The 17,179-nt window shown below is 42.3% G+C and overlaps 1 protein-coding gene across 9 annotated transcripts in view; it reads left to right on the top strand.

Moving 5' to 3' along the window:
* Nucleotides 1-17,179, top strand: part of CLPTM1L (CLPTM1 like) — a 116,908-nt gene that overhangs the window by 84,243 nt on the left and 15,486 nt on the right. For 7 of the 9 annotated variants that reach the window (XR_012157395.1, XR_012157396.1, XR_012157394.1 and 4 more), the window contains 3 exons: nucleotides 11,787-11,869; nucleotides 15,947-15,981; nucleotides 17,091-17,146. Coding sequence is in view for 6 of the 9 variants with exons in the window: in XM_073332453.1 (XP_073188554.1) it covers nucleotides 11,787-11,869; nucleotides 15,947-15,981; nucleotides 17,091-17,146 (174 nt within the window). In the remaining 3 variants the exon portion in view is untranslated. Of the gene's footprint in view, nucleotides 1-11,534; nucleotides 11,764-11,786; nucleotides 11,870-12,454; nucleotides 12,653-15,946; nucleotides 15,982-17,090; nucleotides 17,147-17,179 lie in introns of those variants that run through there. The other 2 variants (XM_073332454.1, XM_073332455.1) reach the window with 2 other exon arrangements.

Below are 17,179 nucleotides of genomic sequence, written 5' to 3'. Positions count from 1 at the left end.
GATAACTCACATGACTGGAGTACTGTCCTGGATGGACATAAACTGTTCAGTAAGGATAGGCAGAGCAGAAAAGGTGGGGGAGTTGCACTGTATGTAAGGGAGCAGTATGACTGCTCAGAGCTCAAGTATGAAACTGCATAAATACCTGAGTGTCTCTGGATTAAGTTTAGAGGTGTGAGCAACAAGGGTGATGTCGTGGTATGTACTGCTGTAGACCACCGGACCGGGGGATGAGGTGGACGAGGCTTTCTTCCGGCAACTCACAGAAGTTACTAGATCGCAGGCCCTGGTTCTCTTGGGAGACTTCAGTCACCCTGATAACTGCTGGGAGAGCAATACAGCTGTGCACAGACAATCCAGGAAGTTATTGGAAAGTGTAGGGGACAATTTCCTGGTGTAAGTGCTGGAGGAACCAGCTAGGAGCAGAGGTCTTCTTCACCTGCTGCTCACAAACCTGGAAGAATTAGTAGGGGAAGACACAGGGAAGAAAGGAGAGTAGCAGAATATGGACCCTGGACTTCAGAAAAGCAGACTTTGACTCCTGCAGGGAACTGATGGGCAGGATCCCCTGGGAGAATGACATGAGGGGGAAAGGAGTCGAGGAGAGCTGGCTGTATTTTAAAGAATCCTTATTGAGGTTGCAGGGACAAACCATTCTGACGTGTAGAAAGAATAGTAAATATGTCGGGCGACCAGCTTGGCTTAACAATGAAATCCTTGCTGATCTTCAACACAAAAAAGAAGCTTACAAGAAGTGGAAGATTGGACAAATGACGAGGGAAGAGTAAAAAAAATACTGCTCGGGCATGCAGGATTGAAATCAGGAAGGCCAAATCACACGTGGAGTTGCAGCTAGCAAGAGATGTTAAGAGTAACAAGAAGGGTTTCTTCAGATATGTTAGCAACAAGAAGAAAGTCAAGGAAAGTGTGGTCCCCTTACTGAATGAGGGAGGCAACCTAGTGACAGAGGAAGTGGAAAAAGCGAATGTACTCAATGCTTTTTTTGCCTCTGTCTTCACGAACAAGGGCAGCTCCCAGACTGCTGCACTGGACAGCACAGCATGGTGAGGAGGTGACCAACCCTCTGTGGAGAAAAGTGGTTCGGGACTATTTAGAAAAGCTGGACAAGCACAAGTCCATGGGGCCGGATGTGCTGCATCCGAGAGTGCTAAAGGGGTTGGGGGATGTGATTGCAGAGCCATTGGCCATTATCTTTGAAAGCTCATTGCAATCGGGGGAGGTCCCGGACGACTGGAAAAAGGCTAATGTAGTGCCCATCTTTAAAAAAGGGAAGGAGGAGGATCCTGGGAACTACAGGCCAGTCAGCCTCACCTCAGTCCCTGGAAAAATCATGTAGCAGGTGCCCAGGGAATCAATTCTGAAGCACTTAGAGGAGAGGAAAGTGATCAGGAACAGTCAGCATGGATTCACCATGGGCAAGTTATGCCTGACTAATCTAATTGCCTTCTATGACGAGATAACTGGCTCTGTGGATGAGGGGAAAGCAGTGGACGTGTTGTTCCTTGACTTTAGCAAAGCTTTTGACACGGTCTCCCACAGTATTCTTGCCAGCAAGTTAAAGAAGTATGGGCTGGATGAATGGACTGTAAGGTGGATAGAAAGTTGGCTAGATCGTCGGGCTCAACAGGTAGTTATCAATGGCTCGTTATCTAGTTGGCAGCCGGTATCAACTGGAGTGCCCCAAGGGTCGGTCCTCGGGCCGATTTTGTTCAATATCTTCATAAATGATCTGGAGGATGGTGTGGATTGCACCCTCAGTTAGTTTGCAGATGACACTAAACTGGGAGGAGTGGTAGATATGCTGGAGGGTAGGGATAGGAGATACAGAGGGCCCTAGACAAATTAGAGGATTGGGCCAAAAGAAATCTGATGAGGTTCAACAAGGACAAGTGCAGAGTCCTGCACTTAAGACGGAAGAATCCCATGCACTGTGATAGACTAGGGACCAAGCGGCTGGGCAGCAGTTCTGCAGAAAAGGACCTAGGGGTTACAGTGGACGAGAAGCTGGATATGAGTCAACAGTGTGCCCTTGTTGCCAAGAAGGACAATGGCATTTTGGGATGTATAAGTAGGGGCATTGCCAGCAGATCGAGGGACGTGATCGTTCCCCTCTATTCGACATTGGTGAGGCCTCATCTGGACTACTGTGTGCAGTTTTGGGGCCCACACTACAAGAAGGATGTGGAAAAATTGGAAAGAGTCTAGTGGAGGGCAACAGAAATGGTTAGGGGCCTGGAACGCATGACTTATGAGGAGAGGCTGAGGGAACTGGGATTGTTTAGTCTACGGAAGAGAAGACTGAGGGGGGATTTGATAGCTGCTTTCAACTACCTGAAAGGGGGTTCCAGAGAGGATGGATCTAGACTGTTCTCCGTGGTAGCAGATGACAGAACAAGGAGTAATGGTGTCAAGTTGCAGTGGGGGAGGTTTAGATTGGATATTAGGAAAAACTTTTTCACTAGGAGGGTGGTGAAACATTGGAATGCGTTACCTAGGGAGGTGGTGGAATCTCCTTCCTTAGATATTTTTAAGGTCAGGCTTGAGAAAGTCCTGGCTGGGATGATTTAGTTGGGGATTGGTCCTGCTTTGAGCAGGGGGTTGGACTAGATGACCTCCTGAGGTCCCTTCCAACCCTGATATTCTGTGATTCTATGATTCAAAGATTCTAAGATATTACTCTGTTCTGGACTGCACTGCTGACATCAGCCATACGGAACAAATGACTTTAATGGTGCGTTTTTGTAACAACAACAGAACCTAATGAAAATATCCCTGCAATGGTAATTGTCAGAGAGCATTTTCTATAATTTATTGACCTTGATGATACTACAGGAGCTGGTATGACAAGTGTACTTCTTAAAAAGCTGGAAGATACGGGAATTTTCGATAACTGACATGAGCGGTCAGGGCTACAATAGTGGTGCCAACATGAGAGGAAAGAACAGAGGAGTGCAGACATGGATCCGAGAGTTAAACCCTTGAACTTTTTTGTATCCCATGCAGTTCTCATTCATTGAACTTGGTGGTCAGTGATGCAGCATCAGCTTCTAGTGAGGCTAATGAAATTTTTAATGTAATTCAAAGCATCTGTGTATTTTTCTCTGCATCAACTCATCGATGGCAAATTTTAAAGGAATATCTGAGAACATCCTCTCTGACACTGAAACCACTGAGTGCCACACGATGGGAAAGTTGAGTGGAGGCGATAAAGCCCATCAAACACCAAATTGGGAAGCTAGATGATGCCATAGTTGCCATTATGGAGGATAATGCTATGACAGGAACTGTTTTTGGGAGAACAGAGGCAGAGGGAAGTGGAATCACCAGAAACATACATAACTTCAAATGTCTGTGTGGCTTAGTGTTGTGGCATGACATACTGTTTGAAATAAATGTTGTAAGCAAGAGACTCCAAGGTGTTGACCTTGATATATCTGGAGCAATGGAACAACTGGACGAAGCAAAGTCATACCTAAAGACTTACCGGTCAGATGAGGGATTTCAAAATGTTCTGAAGAGTGCACAGAAGTTGGCCGAGGAACTTCACATTGAAGCTATTTTCTCACCCATTCAAGAATACAAGACTCACTGAAGAAGAAGACATTTTGATTATGAGGCACGAGATAATCCCATAAGAGTCCCCAAACAACAATTCAAAGTTGAATTCTTTAACCAGGTGCTAGATTGTGCACTACAATCAGTTGAAGAATGTTTCATGCAGCTCAAGGAACACAGCAGTATATTTGGGATGATGTATAATATTCCAAAACTCCTCACTGTACCTGAAGAAGACCTACCCCAGCAATGCAGGGCACTAGAGACAGTGTTGACACATGATGACATGCGCGATATTGATGCGAGCGATTTCGGTGATGAACTGAAAGCCCTTTCAAGATACATTTCAGCAGGATCAACTCCAAAGGCTATTCTGGAATATATGTGCACAAATAAGATGACCACCCTCTTTCCAAATGCTTTTGTTGCTCTGTGCATACTTCTAACACTTCCTGTAACAGTTGCCAGTGGAGAACGCAGCTTCTCCAAGCTGAAGTTAATAAAAACACATCTACGCTCCACAATGACACAGGAGAGGCTGGTCGGCCTTGCAACCATCTCAATAGAGCATGAGCTGGCCCAGATTGTGGACCTTCATCAGGAAGCAGTTCAAATCTTTGCAACCAAGAAGGCACGGAAAGCACCACTTTGATTATTCAAACAGATAAAAATGCCAGTGTTTACTATGCAGACAAGAAAAGTTACATTTGCTGTTCAGGCGTTTGAAACTTAAGTGTTAGTTAAAATTTTTGAAAAAGGCATTTAAAGTTGTTAGTTCTCCTTTATTGGGGTAGGTAGCAGAGCAGTACGATGAGAGGAGTAGAACAGGAAGAAGGCAGAATTGAGACCTTTCAAAGTTTTGGTCCAAGCGAGGGGGCATGGGAGCATCATTTGAGCTCCCCGCCTCCGGTGCCAAAATGTTGTGGGCTGGCCCTGCCTGCAGTCCACATCTTCTGGTAAAGTGGCTTTATCCACAGGATATATAATGGACTCATCCAGGTGCTGTGGTAGACCCCTGCAACAGTTTTCGCACCTCTCAAAATGGGGACAGAAAATAGCAAGGGGGCTAAATATTTTTATACCCATCCTGTTCCATCATCTCTGGTAGTGACAGTGGCTAATGAAAAAGCAAGATAAAACAGGGCGACAGCAAAGGAGGGAGAGCCAAAAAGATTAGGTTCATTTGGCAGAAAATCAAATCAGCACGCATGCAATTTTGGCTTGCTAGTTATCAAGCCCTAATGTTGAGGTAAGATTTTTGTGTTTTTGAGAAATTCACTGTTTTTCACAAATAACAGTCTGGCTGCTTTCGAGAAAGAGTTTGCTTCTCTGATCACAGCAGGGCAGTTAGTGGTAAAACCAGGCTCCAGACAGCTCTGGATACAGCTGATATCACTTCCCACTCTACGGGAAGAGTTACAAAGGGATCTCAGAAAAGTGAGTGACGGGGAAATAAAATGGCAGATGAAATTGGGTGTTGATTAAATGCAAAGTTATGCACATTGGAAAACATAATCCCAACTGTACATACAAAATGATGGGGCCTAAATTAGCTGATACCACTCAAGAAAGAGATCTTGGCGTCATTGTGTATAGTTTTATGAAAATGTGCTCTGTGTGCAATGGCAGTCAAAAAAACGAACAATGTTAGGAACCATTAGGAAGGGGATAGATAGATTATCATAATGTCACTATATAAATCCAAGGTATACTGTTAGCCAAAATGGTCAGGGACGCCACCCCGTGCACTGGGTGTCCCTAAACCTCTGACAGCCAGAAACTGAGAGTGGACAACCTGGGATGTATGACTCAATTGCTTTGTTAATTTCCTCTGAAGCATCTGGCACCAGCCACTGTTGGAAGACAGGATAGTGGGCTAGATGGACTATTGGTCTGACCCGGTATGGCCATTCTTATGTTCTTATTGCCGCAGCCACAGTTATGCATAGGTCATCGTGGCTGCAAGGGTCTGGATTTCCCATAGAAGTTGAATCCACTATGGAGGATCTTCTGTTCAAAGGGGCTGAACTCCTTTGTGCCACAGTGGATGAGGCCTCCGCCCCTTGCAGAACTGAAGGATGAAATTGCTGGGATTATACACTCTGGCCCCTAAAAGAAAGCATTACTGAAAGCAGCCATGCACCATAGAAATCTGAGCTCACTATCCCATGTCTTCCACCAAAGATCTAGCAAGTCTCAGAGGAAAAAACAACACTTTCACAGGAGAAGGTAGCACTCTGTTGACCCAACCATCTCTGTCACCTACACGTATGCACCGGTCACAAAAGCACCAGTTTTGACAGCCTGGTCAGAGGTGGATACATTCCCCTAATTCTAAAGTCTACCCTTCTTTTGGGGAACTCTTTCCTTGTTTTGGCATGCTTGGTTCTACACCACCTCAAACCCATGGGTATTGGATACCATCTCATCAGTCTACTCTGTCCAGTTCCTTTCAGCACCTTTCAACCCCCTTTCCCATCCCTCTTCAGGGACCAGTCTCACAAGGATCTTCCACAACAAGAGGTCCTCTCACTACTTTTTTCTCAGGGCAGTAGAGTTCCACATCAGTATTGGGGAGAGGAGTTCTAGGGTCCCTATTTTTCCTTTTTGGGATGAGAGAGATGGTAATCTATATTGGATCTTAGAGAGCTGAACATGTTTATCCACAAGCTGAAGTTCAGGATGGTAACCCTGAACTTCCCAATGAGGACCCTAACCTCTATCATATCCCCCCTTAGTCTCCTCTTTTCCAAGCCTGAAAAGTCCTAGTCTCTTTAATCTCTCCTCATATGGGACCCATTCGAAACCCCTATCATTTTAGTTGCCCTTCTGTGAAACTTTTCTAATGCCGGTATATCTTTTTTGAGATGAGGAGACCACATCTGTACGCAGTATTCAAGATGTGGGTGTACCATGGATTTATATAAGGGGAATAAGATATTCTCCGTCTTATTCTCTGTCCCTTTTTTAATGATTCCTAACATCTGGTTTGCTTTTTTGACTGCTGCTGCACACTGTGTGGATGTCTTCAGAGAACTATCCACGACGACTCCATGATCTCTTTCCTGATTAGTTGTGGCTATATTGGCCCCCATCCTATTGTATGTATAGTTGGGGTAATCCTGGACAAATTCTAGAGATTTTTGATTTACTCCCTAACATCTGTGCAGGAGATGAATTGGTGCACTTGTTAGAGTTCTTTCTCTAAGAGAAGGCATTTCTTTTGGTGTCAATTACACTTTTGGTTTAAAAAAAAAAACCTACAAAAAGTCACTTAAGTGAGTTTAACTGGTGGTACTTAATGTCCTCTTCATGTTTATTATTCATAGGTACTCTGATGAGGGTATTAGGTGAACTAACCCTTTTTCAAGGCTCATCTTCAGCATTGGAGGCTCCTGTGACAGATACTGCAACCACACGCAGGGTCTTTGGGAACCATATTGTATTAACAAAAAGAAAAGGAGTACTAGTGGCACCTTGGAGACTAACCAATTTATTTCAGCATAAGCTTTCGTGAGCTACAGCTCACTTCATCGGATGCATTCAGTGGAAAATACAGTGAGGAGATTTATATACACACAGAACATGAAAAAATGGGTGTTATACACACTGTAAGGCGAGTGATCACTTAAGATGAGCTATTACCAGCAGGAGAGCCAGGGGGAGAAACCTTTTGTGGTGATAACCAAGGTGGGCCATTTCCAGCAGTTAACAGAAACGTCCAAGGAGCGGTGGGGGAAATAAACATGGGGAAATAGTTTTACTTTGTGTAATGACACATCCACTCCCAGTCTCTATGCTTATGCTCAAATAAATTGGTTAGTCTCTAAGGTGCCACTAGTACTTCTTATCTTTTTGCGAATACAGATTAACACGGCTGTTACTCTGAAACCTGTCATATTGTATTAAGTTTATGAATGTTTTATTTATCATTGTATGCAACCCCAGGTGGGGAGGGTTACCACAGCTCCTCCAAGAACTAAAAACAATAGGGACTGATTACTACAGTCCCTGAGAATTGTAATCAGCTCCAGAGAAGTACAAAACTCCAGGATGACTTAAATATACTGGTTCAGACTGGGTTTTCCAAATACTAGGAAAAGGGCTTTTTGGTATATTGAGGCTGAGTTCAGGGATGCTGTCTTCCTTTTGATTCAGTAAACAGGATTTTAGGTTGTAGGGGGACCCCAATCCTTGCTGAAAGTTTGGAAGATTGTCTTACTAAGGCCCCAAGAGATTGATGAGTGAGTCCTGGTATAGTGAGTGAGCATATCAGGACTTTTAAAAATGAGTTCTCTGTGTACTTTTTATGTCCTTAAAATGCACTCTGCTGAGAGAGAGTTGTGTGATCACTGGTAAAAACAGTGTCATGGCCATTGGAGAGAGAGCTGGCCATTAGGTAAACTGGCTTGCTGGGGATATCACAGTATATGATGGGGCTTCTGAGACTTAAAAACCCAAATCAGGAGGAGGAGGAGAGATGCAGGTCTCAGCTCAAGTGGGACAACAGAATGGAAAATACAGGTGCAGTTGTTGCTAATGCCCTTGTTCCTGAGCCTCCCATGTTTCTGTATCAGTGTAGATTGTAGGATGTTGACTCAGCAGACCTTGATGTAAATCATAAAGAAAGACCATAGGTTCAGTTCAGTGGCAAAGGCTCAGCCAGGCTTATTGTCAACAGAGCCCCGGCTCACTGGTTACAGGTATATTAACAGGTATATGCCAGTGACAAGGTATCAACTCAATTAACATAATGTTTTCTCTAGGCCAATACAAATATACCCCTCTTATTACTCTTTTTTTTTTTTTACATTGATCAAAACAAGTTATGTATTGCATTCCAGATGTTGTTAGTTACCTTCCTTATGCCTTGTACCTGATAGTTCGAACAAAACATCCTCATCCATTATCCTGTCATTCCCTCCTTTTCCTATGTCGGGTCTATATGTTCCTGTACCATCTTCTCAGGAATGTGCTTACTTGATTGGCTGATACCTAGTTCTGTTATTCTACCAAGGTCTGCTTTGGTTCACAGTCTCCTTTGATTCATACTTTTACCCAGGCCTAGGGCTCCAGCAAGGCCTACAGTAGTTCCTCTGATATTGTACCAGCTCCTTTCCAGGATTCTTTTTTGATTACTGAGTATAACACATTGTCCGCCTTCTCATCATTTAGACTACATTTCAATAGTCTTGTTAGATGGGGCATCATCATAATGGATGTATGGATTCATGAGATAGATTAACTGTCTCTAGAACCAGTTTTACCAACTTGTCTGCTGTAATGCTAGAGAGTCTCAGACAATCGCAGTCATTCAGTATGTTACCTTTCTCAACTGTGTGTAGAAGGGAGTGTCTACAGAGTGTAACAGATGTTCATTGTAGTCTTGGTCAATCCTAATTCGGACTGGAAATAAGACAAACATTTTTAACAGTGAGGGAAATTAACCACTGGAACAATTTACCAATGGTGGTAGTGGATTATCCGTTACTGGCAGTTTTTAAATTGAGATTGGATGGTTCTCTAAAACATATGGTCTAGTTCAAACGGGTATTCATTCAGGGAAGTCCTATGGCTTGTGTTATCCTGGAGGTCAGACTACAGAATCACAATCGTCCCTTCTGGTGTTGTGTATGAATCTAATGTGTGAATCAGTTTGAGTCTCATACCCTTCCTGAACAAGCCTTTGAGACGTGCTTGCTGTCAGAATTTTAGATAAGCGAAGACCTTGGTTCTGAAGTTTTTTATCATCCACCTTATTTACAAAGAAAACACATTCACTAGTACATGCAGGAAAACTTGCTAAATCTGCTCAATCATTCATATAGTAATACAGACAGATGCTTGCACTCCTGTGCACGTTTTGTTTCTTAATATGTACAGGAAATAGACTATATTTTTTCCTCTGAACTTTTTTCCCAGTATGTAACCAGGGTTGTTTTATCCTTGGAACCAATGTTCATTTGGCAAGCCTTGCCTGGGACTCTGTGTATACTTTGCATCTGGGAGCAAGCCATGCAGCCCATGTCTACAGACTTATCCTGGTGGGGCTCATGCTAGTGCTCTAAAAATAGCTGTGTTAGATGTTGCTGTGTTAAGATCAGAGTGGTCTCTCAACCCGCCCCACTGCCCAGGCTTGCAATCCCAAGCTGCAACCGAGCCCCAAGAACAAAGCAGCATCTATACCTGGGATCTCAAAGTCCCAGGCCATCTGAGTCCCGAGAACCTCCCCATTGCGGTCCGCGGAGGAGAAACCCATGTAGACCTACTGCCGGCAAAGACTGCTGCAGGTGCCACCCCCCGCAGCTCCCGTTGGCTGTGGGAGAGGGACAGAGATATACCATCACTAGTCACCGGCCAGAGTCAGCCATGGAGGCAGCATCATTAGTTGCTGAGCAGAGTCAGCCATGGAGGCAGTGTCACTTTTTTCCACAATGAATATAAACAAGTCAAAATACTGAACACAACTATCTGATGCGCACCTTGCTGCAATCCTGAAGGTTTCAACTGCTCAGTCACTGAGGCCAAACATCAACAGACTGACAGAACTGAAGTGTTGCCAGGTGTCTGGCAAACACTAAAACTCTCTGGTAGGCGAAGAATTGTATAAAGTTGTATGACAGTTTTTTTATTTCTAAGAAATTTGAAATAAAAAATAGAGTATACATGTTTTCTTGTCTGAACACCATCTTCAGTGACATTATTGGCCGGCCGGGAGGATTAGAGAACTAGCACTGGCCCTAAGGTAAATTAAGTTTGAGACCCCTGATCGATACAGCTATTTTCAGCGTACTAGCACAAGCGTTGTCAGCACAAGTCTCTTAACCCAGGCTCAGAGACTCACTCCCAGATTCAGAGTGGAGGCCACCACCACCACCTTAATCTGAAGGTAGTCTTCTCCCAAAACAGATGGGAAGGTGGTTTTGCTTTCTTAAGCTGGTGCTTTATATTTGATTACTGGGACTGTATGAATGTATTCTGAAGCATCTTGTTCATGTGTGGTCTGACATCTCAACTTAATGATAATGCAAAAGACAATATTCTTTCATTTGTCTTGCTTGTCATGCAAACTGCATTGTCTTCTTATGTAAGCTGGCTGTTTGCCTCCTTTTTTAGTGACGTGATTTGTGAAGTTACCAGCAACTCTTTTGGATCTGAAATGGTTTTAGAGAACTTCTGTTCCTTTCTAATTTGAAAAAATTGAGACTTCATTCAAGCATTTTAGTCTAAGATTAGGAATCCAAGTGAAATTATATTTCTTTACAGAAAGTAAACATATTTATCTGTATTTCTGCTTCTTTGAAGATGTTAGATTCCTTTTCACCAGCTACTTTTTTCTTCAAATTTGGTAGTTAAAAATATGTAATTACCCATTTTAACCTGACAGCGGGGAAATAAATAAGTGCCTAATCAAATTATAGTCTTAAAACTAAAAACTTGACTGAAGTATTCATATATGGCAAAAAATATATTGTTGTGAAACTTTGCTTCCTGCTAATTAAGGGACTTCAGTGCTAGAGAGTACTAAAGCACTGGCAATTGATCTGTACATGAAATACACCCACTGGTATATAGCAAAGGGTCAAAAACCTTTAGAGTTAGGAGAATTCCTATCTGTCTGGCAATAGGAGCACAATCTAAACGTAAGAATCTGGTGAAACTATTACTTCTTGAAAAGCAGAGTTGCAAGTAAGTAACTTTCTGAAGATATACATCTCAGTGGATTACCCCTTACTCTCATCCTCACAGAGCTTGAGGATAGTAAAATTTTCTGATTTTTAACTATTCTGTTAATTGGAATGTGTTTGGAGGCTTTTCACTTGCTGGCGTGACAGGGACTGACCATGGTACATTGAGATGGCACCTTAGGCACTGTGTAAATGGCTGGCCTGGGACTCGCTTCTCTGTCTTCCTCACCCTGTGTCTCCCTCCTCCCACTGCCTTCCACCCATCCCCAGGAGCCTAATGGTCTGAAACTAAGAACTAAAGGAGTTCACACCTTGTCTTGCATTGGGAACACACTCAAGCGAGGGAATCAACTGAGATGTAGATCTTTAGAATTCAGGAAATACAGGTATGTAACTTACTTTGCATGCAAATAAAGAACCTGCAGATATTGTGGATTCAACTAACTCCCGTGAAAAATCTCTCTCAAAACAAACGGATATACTGACTCTAACTGAAAAAAGCTGTCTTCTTTTTATCATCAGGCTATGAAATATTTGTCCTATTTACTGTATCCACTGTGTATTGGAGGTGCAGCTTATTCTCTTCTGAATGTGAAATATAAAAGGTAGGGTGCTACAAATTGTTATTTAATTAAAGGTTAATCACCCCTTTAACAATTGTAATTACCCTTTTTTGGTGAAAAGAAAAGGAGGACTTGTGGCACCTTGGAGACTAACAAATTTATTTGAGCATAAGCTTTCGTGAGCTACAGCTCACTTCATCGGATGTATTCAGTGGAAAATACAGTGGGGAGATTTATATACATGAAAACAATGGGTGTTACCATAGACACTAATGAGAGTGATCAGGTAAGGTGAGCTATTACCAGCAGGAGAGCAGGGGGGAAAAACCTTTTGTAGTAATAATCAAGGTGGGCCATTTCCAGCAGTTGACCTTTTTTGGTGTTAATTGATGTGAGATAATGGGGTTACAGAAGTTTTTTGCCCTAAGGGGTATTTGATCAGTCAGGTAGGTAGGTAGTGGTTGGAAATTGCTGGCTAACAACCTGTTTGAAGTCTTGGTTTTATTCTTAGGGATATTCACATTACAGCCATCTTCTCTGTTATGGGGTCTGTGATATTGGGTGGAAGTGTACTACCTCATTCTCAGTACACAAGAAGTTAACTTTTACTTCATTCCTTACTAATAGGAACAGCCATAAGAAGGAGTGCTGGAGAGACAAGGAGAGTGTGTCAGTGGGAAGTCAGGGGTCCACACTTATATGCTGAGTTCCGGATGAAACCCAGTTGAGAGAAACTTTTTGCTATGTTTGCTTTTGTTAACTCATTCTGATTTTTTCCTGCTGCTTATTACTGCAGTTTTATTTCTGCTGAATTTGCCCACTAGCTTACAAGCACCCGTAGTCACCTCAATGGACAGGTCAAGGATTGAATGGACATTGAGACTGAACTACCTTCATCTCCAGGGGCTGGCCATTCCCCACGTTATGTTGGATTAAATGTTAAAGATTGAGATTTTTGTCTTGGTGATCTAGCGAAGCTTGTCATAACGCTCTGAGCAGTTCCTTTTCTGTAGATGCAGAACTTCTATCTCTACTGCTTTTGCTATGGTATTTTTCACAAACATTAAATCCATGTTTTTAAAAAGGAAAATATTGAGGTGGGTATATAAGAATGCAAAAATGGAGAATGCAAGTCAGTGCACCCATATTGCTTTCCAATTAAATCATCCAGGAGCCATTTAAAAATATTTCAAATGATCTTCCTCATGCACAGACTTGTTCTGAGTGCTCCAGCCTATGCTGCCAGCCTCAACCCACTACAGTTTATAGAAATATTAGTAACTGGTTAACTGGAAAAACTTGTGAATTAGCCACTTATATTTGACTGGATGTTAAAAATAAGTCTTATGAAAAAGCAACTTCATTTCCTAATCTGAAGATTAAACCCTGTCTACATGAGAAATTTGCACTGCAGTAACAACATAGATGTAATCTTAATGAAGCAAACCCTGACATAGAGACATGTTGCACTAACGTCAAGTGAGTCTTACTCTAATACAATAGAGTAATTTTATCAGATTAGGTTGCACCAGTGTAGACCCCATGTAGTAACTATGCAGATTAGAGACAACTGCACTGATGTATCTACAATGTAGAATGCGCCTAAGAGGAAAGATAGTTTTGTGATTTTTAAGGAACCAGACTGGGACTCAGAAGACCTGAGCTCCGTTAGTTTTCTGTCGTAATCTTCTTATGCCAACCTTGAGCAAGTCACTTAATCTCTGCCTCAATTCCCCACCTGTAAAATTGGGAATAATATGTCCTTTGTCTGTCTCTTCTGTTTAGATTGTAAGCTTCTTAGTGTGTGGGACTTTCGTTAATATGTGTTGGTACAACACCTAGCACAGGGGAGCTCCTGTCTCACCTGGGAAAATAAAGAAAAAATATGCAGGCTTCTAAGAACAATTTTTGGATTTCCTTAATTATCGGAAGATTGTGGGTAGAAAGGTGGGTAGAAAGTTGGCTAGATTGTCGGGCTCAAAGGGTAGTGATCAATGGCTCCATGTCTAGTTGGCAGCCGGTGTCAAGTGGAGTGCCCCAAGGGTCGGTCCTCGGGCCGGTTTTGTTCAATATCTTCATAAATGATCTGGAGGATGGTGTGGATTGCACTCTCAGCAAATTTGCGGCTGATACTAAACTCGGAGGAGTGGTAGATACGCTGGAGGGCAGGGATAGGATACAGAGGGACCTAGACAAATTGGAGGATTGGGCCAAAAGAAATCTGATGAGGTTCACTAAGGATAAGTGCAGGGTCCTGCACTTAGGACGGAAGAATCCCATGCACAGCTACAGACTAGGGACCGAATGGCTAGGCAGCAGTTCTGCGGAAAAGGACCTAGGGGTGACAGTGGACGAGAAGCTGGATATGAGTCAGCAGTGTGCCCTTGTTGCCAAGAAGGCCAATGGCATTTTGGGATGTATAAGTAGGGGCATAGCGAGCAGATCGAGGGACGTGATCGTCCCCCTCTATTCGACATTGGTGAGGCCTCATCTGGAGTATTGTGTCCAGTTTTGGGACCCACACTACAAGAAGGATGTGGAAAATTTGGAGAGAGTCCAGCGAAGGGCAACAAAAATGATTAGGGGTCTGGAACACATGACTTATGAGGAGAGGCTGAGGGAACTGGGATTGTTTAGTCTGCAGAAGAGAAGAATGAGGGGGGATTTGATAGCTGCTTTCAACTACCTGAGAGGTGGTTCTAGAGAGGATGGTTCTAGACTATTCTCAGTGGTAGAAGAGGACAGGACAAGGAGTAATGGTCTCAAGTTGCCATGGGGGAGGTTTAGGTTGGATATTAGGAAAAACTTTTTCACTAGGAGGGTGGTGAAACACTGGAATGCGTTACCTAGGGAGGTGGTAGAATCTCCTTCCTTAGAAGTTTTTAAGGTCAGGCTTGACAAAGCCCTGGCTGGGATGATTTAATTGGGGATTGGTCCTGCTTTGAGCAGGGAGTTGGACTAGATGACCTCCTGAGGTCCCTTCCAACCCTGATATTCTATGATTCTGTGATTATTTAAATCATTATTAAATGTTGGAAAATGACAATGTTTGCAGTTTCGTAGAACAATAAATTACAAAAGACAACTAATCAAAACTGCATCAGCAAGGAAGTACCACAGAACAACTAACCGTAGTTTAATAATGGTTTAACTTCATTTGTAGGCTATTGCAAATTCTGTTAATTATTTTGTGGCTACAGAATAATTGATCAAATCTCACTAAGGCCAAAACTTCACTGTAAATATATTCGTGGTAACGTAGTGGAACATAATGTTATCTGTACAATCACACTGTGTGATAGAGCAACTTTTGTTCTTTCACATTAAGTTCAAAATTCACATTGGCCTTTTTACTGCTCTATTACACTGCAAACTCAAGTCTGGATTTGCTTTTCATCACCAGTAGCATTACTTTTTTCTATCTTTATGCACTCATTCCATTGGACATCTGTTGTTGTTAGTTTACATTTTTCCCAGTTGAATCTCATTTTATTCATTTCCCATGTTTCCAGTAACTCTACTATAAGATCCTATATTCCTTCTGTCTTCATTAATTGCAATTTTGTATAATCTGCAAACTAATAACAATAAATTGGTTAGTCTCTAAGGTGCCACAAGTACTCCTTTTCTTTTTGCGAATACAGACTAACACGGCTGCTACTCTGAATCCCGATAGTGTGTGCCTGGTCCTTTCCCCATGAATACAGCTTCACCCATTGTTTGTGGTCCTTTACTGAGTTTTCATTGTACAATAGCATTCCTTTCAAAGCCAATTTGAATTAATGTGTTTTTCAAAATCCTGAAAAATTATTCACTCATTGATATAGCTCCCTACTTGTGCTGGGACACTTGAGGCAATGCATGTCACATTAAAAACTCTTCAGAATACAGCAAAACACACCCTCTGAAATCTTATCAAATTAAAATGGTTAATGAGATGTGAAGGAAGTGTCGCTTTTGTTTTTAAAAGTGGCAAATTTGAAGTGCTCAACTTCATTCTCTTCCATGTTAAAACATTGTGTAGAAGATGATGACCTCTGAGAGTTATTGTCAGTTTAGTGTTGCAGTTTGGTTTGTGGGAAGAAAAGGAAAAATAATTACACTGTCTCTTATTTTTAGCTGGTATTCTTGGTTGATTAACAGCTTTGTGAATGGTGAGTATCTATGTATTTTCTTCATAAATATACATATATTTATCTTTTCTTTATATTAAGGCCAGGAATTTCAAAAATGGCCTAAAATTGGGCTGACTTCAGTAGGTGGTGTTGAGTGCTTAACATTTAAAAAAAACAACATGAGATCACTTATTTAGGTGCCTGAGTGTGGATTTAGTAGCCCCAGTTTGTTCCTTTTTTTTTTAAAGTGTTAGCCTAGATTTCTTTTTTTTTAAAATTTTACAGGTGACGTTTCAAAATAAAAGTTAGACATCTCAGATTTTGTAACAATGTGATATGGGGTTGTCATGATTTGGCTGTGCATCCCAAAATGATAGCAGTCAAATAGAGGAGCAAAAGGGAAGAAAAAAAGACCTTAAAATAGTGTTATAATAGAACATAGTCCATGAGAGCCGGGTTTCTCGAACTTCTTTGCACTGCGACCCACTTCCGACTACAAAAATTACTACATGACACCAGTGTCCTTATTACTCTAGATTCTAGAGTCCAGAATCAGGGCCAGCGTTAAGGGGCAGTAAGCAGGGCAATTGCCTATGGCCCCATTCCACAGGGGGCCAAGGGAAGCTAAGTTGCTCATGTGTTGGCTTCAGTCCCAGGCAGCGGGGCTTGGGCTTCAGCTTCTACCCCTGGCAGCAGGGAGTTTTAACACCAGCCCTGGCGACCCCATTAAAAAACTTGCGACTCACTCGGGGTCACGACCCACAGTTTGGGAACCGCTGCATTGGAGTAAACCACAGAGTGAGGATAATTACATGTGTATCTTGCACTTGTGCACCTCCCTTTAGGATACGTTCACACTGCAGCTGGCAGCGTGCTTCCCAGTTAGGTTAGACAGACGCACACTAGCTCTGCTTGAGCTAGTGCTATTTTTAGCACGTTGGTTCAAACAGAACTAATATATGTCTGCCTACCCAAGCTGGGAAGCATACTCCCAGCTTCAGTGTAAACGTACTCTTAATGTTAAGGAGACTTGTGTACATGAAAAGGGAAAACAGATGTCTCTGAAACAGAAAGTGTATAAATTTGCATGGAATACTTACTTGCTCTTTGTGGATTTATCTTAAAATATGTTCATATTGTATTTTCAGGGGTATATGCTTTTGGATTCCTATTTATGTTGCCCCAGCTGTTTGTGAATTATAAGGTATGTCTAAATGTTTATAATGGGATATTTTTG

The sequence above is a fragment of the Lepidochelys kempii genome, chromosome 2, assembly GCF_965140265.1.
Source record: "Lepidochelys kempii isolate rLepKem1 chromosome 2, rLepKem1.hap2, whole genome shotgun sequence".
NCBI classification, from domain to species: domain Eukaryota; kingdom Metazoa; phylum Chordata; order Testudines; family Cheloniidae; genus Lepidochelys; species Lepidochelys kempii.
The sequence above is the reverse complement of the archived record's forward strand: the minus strand, read 5'-3'. Positions and strand labels throughout refer to the sequence as shown.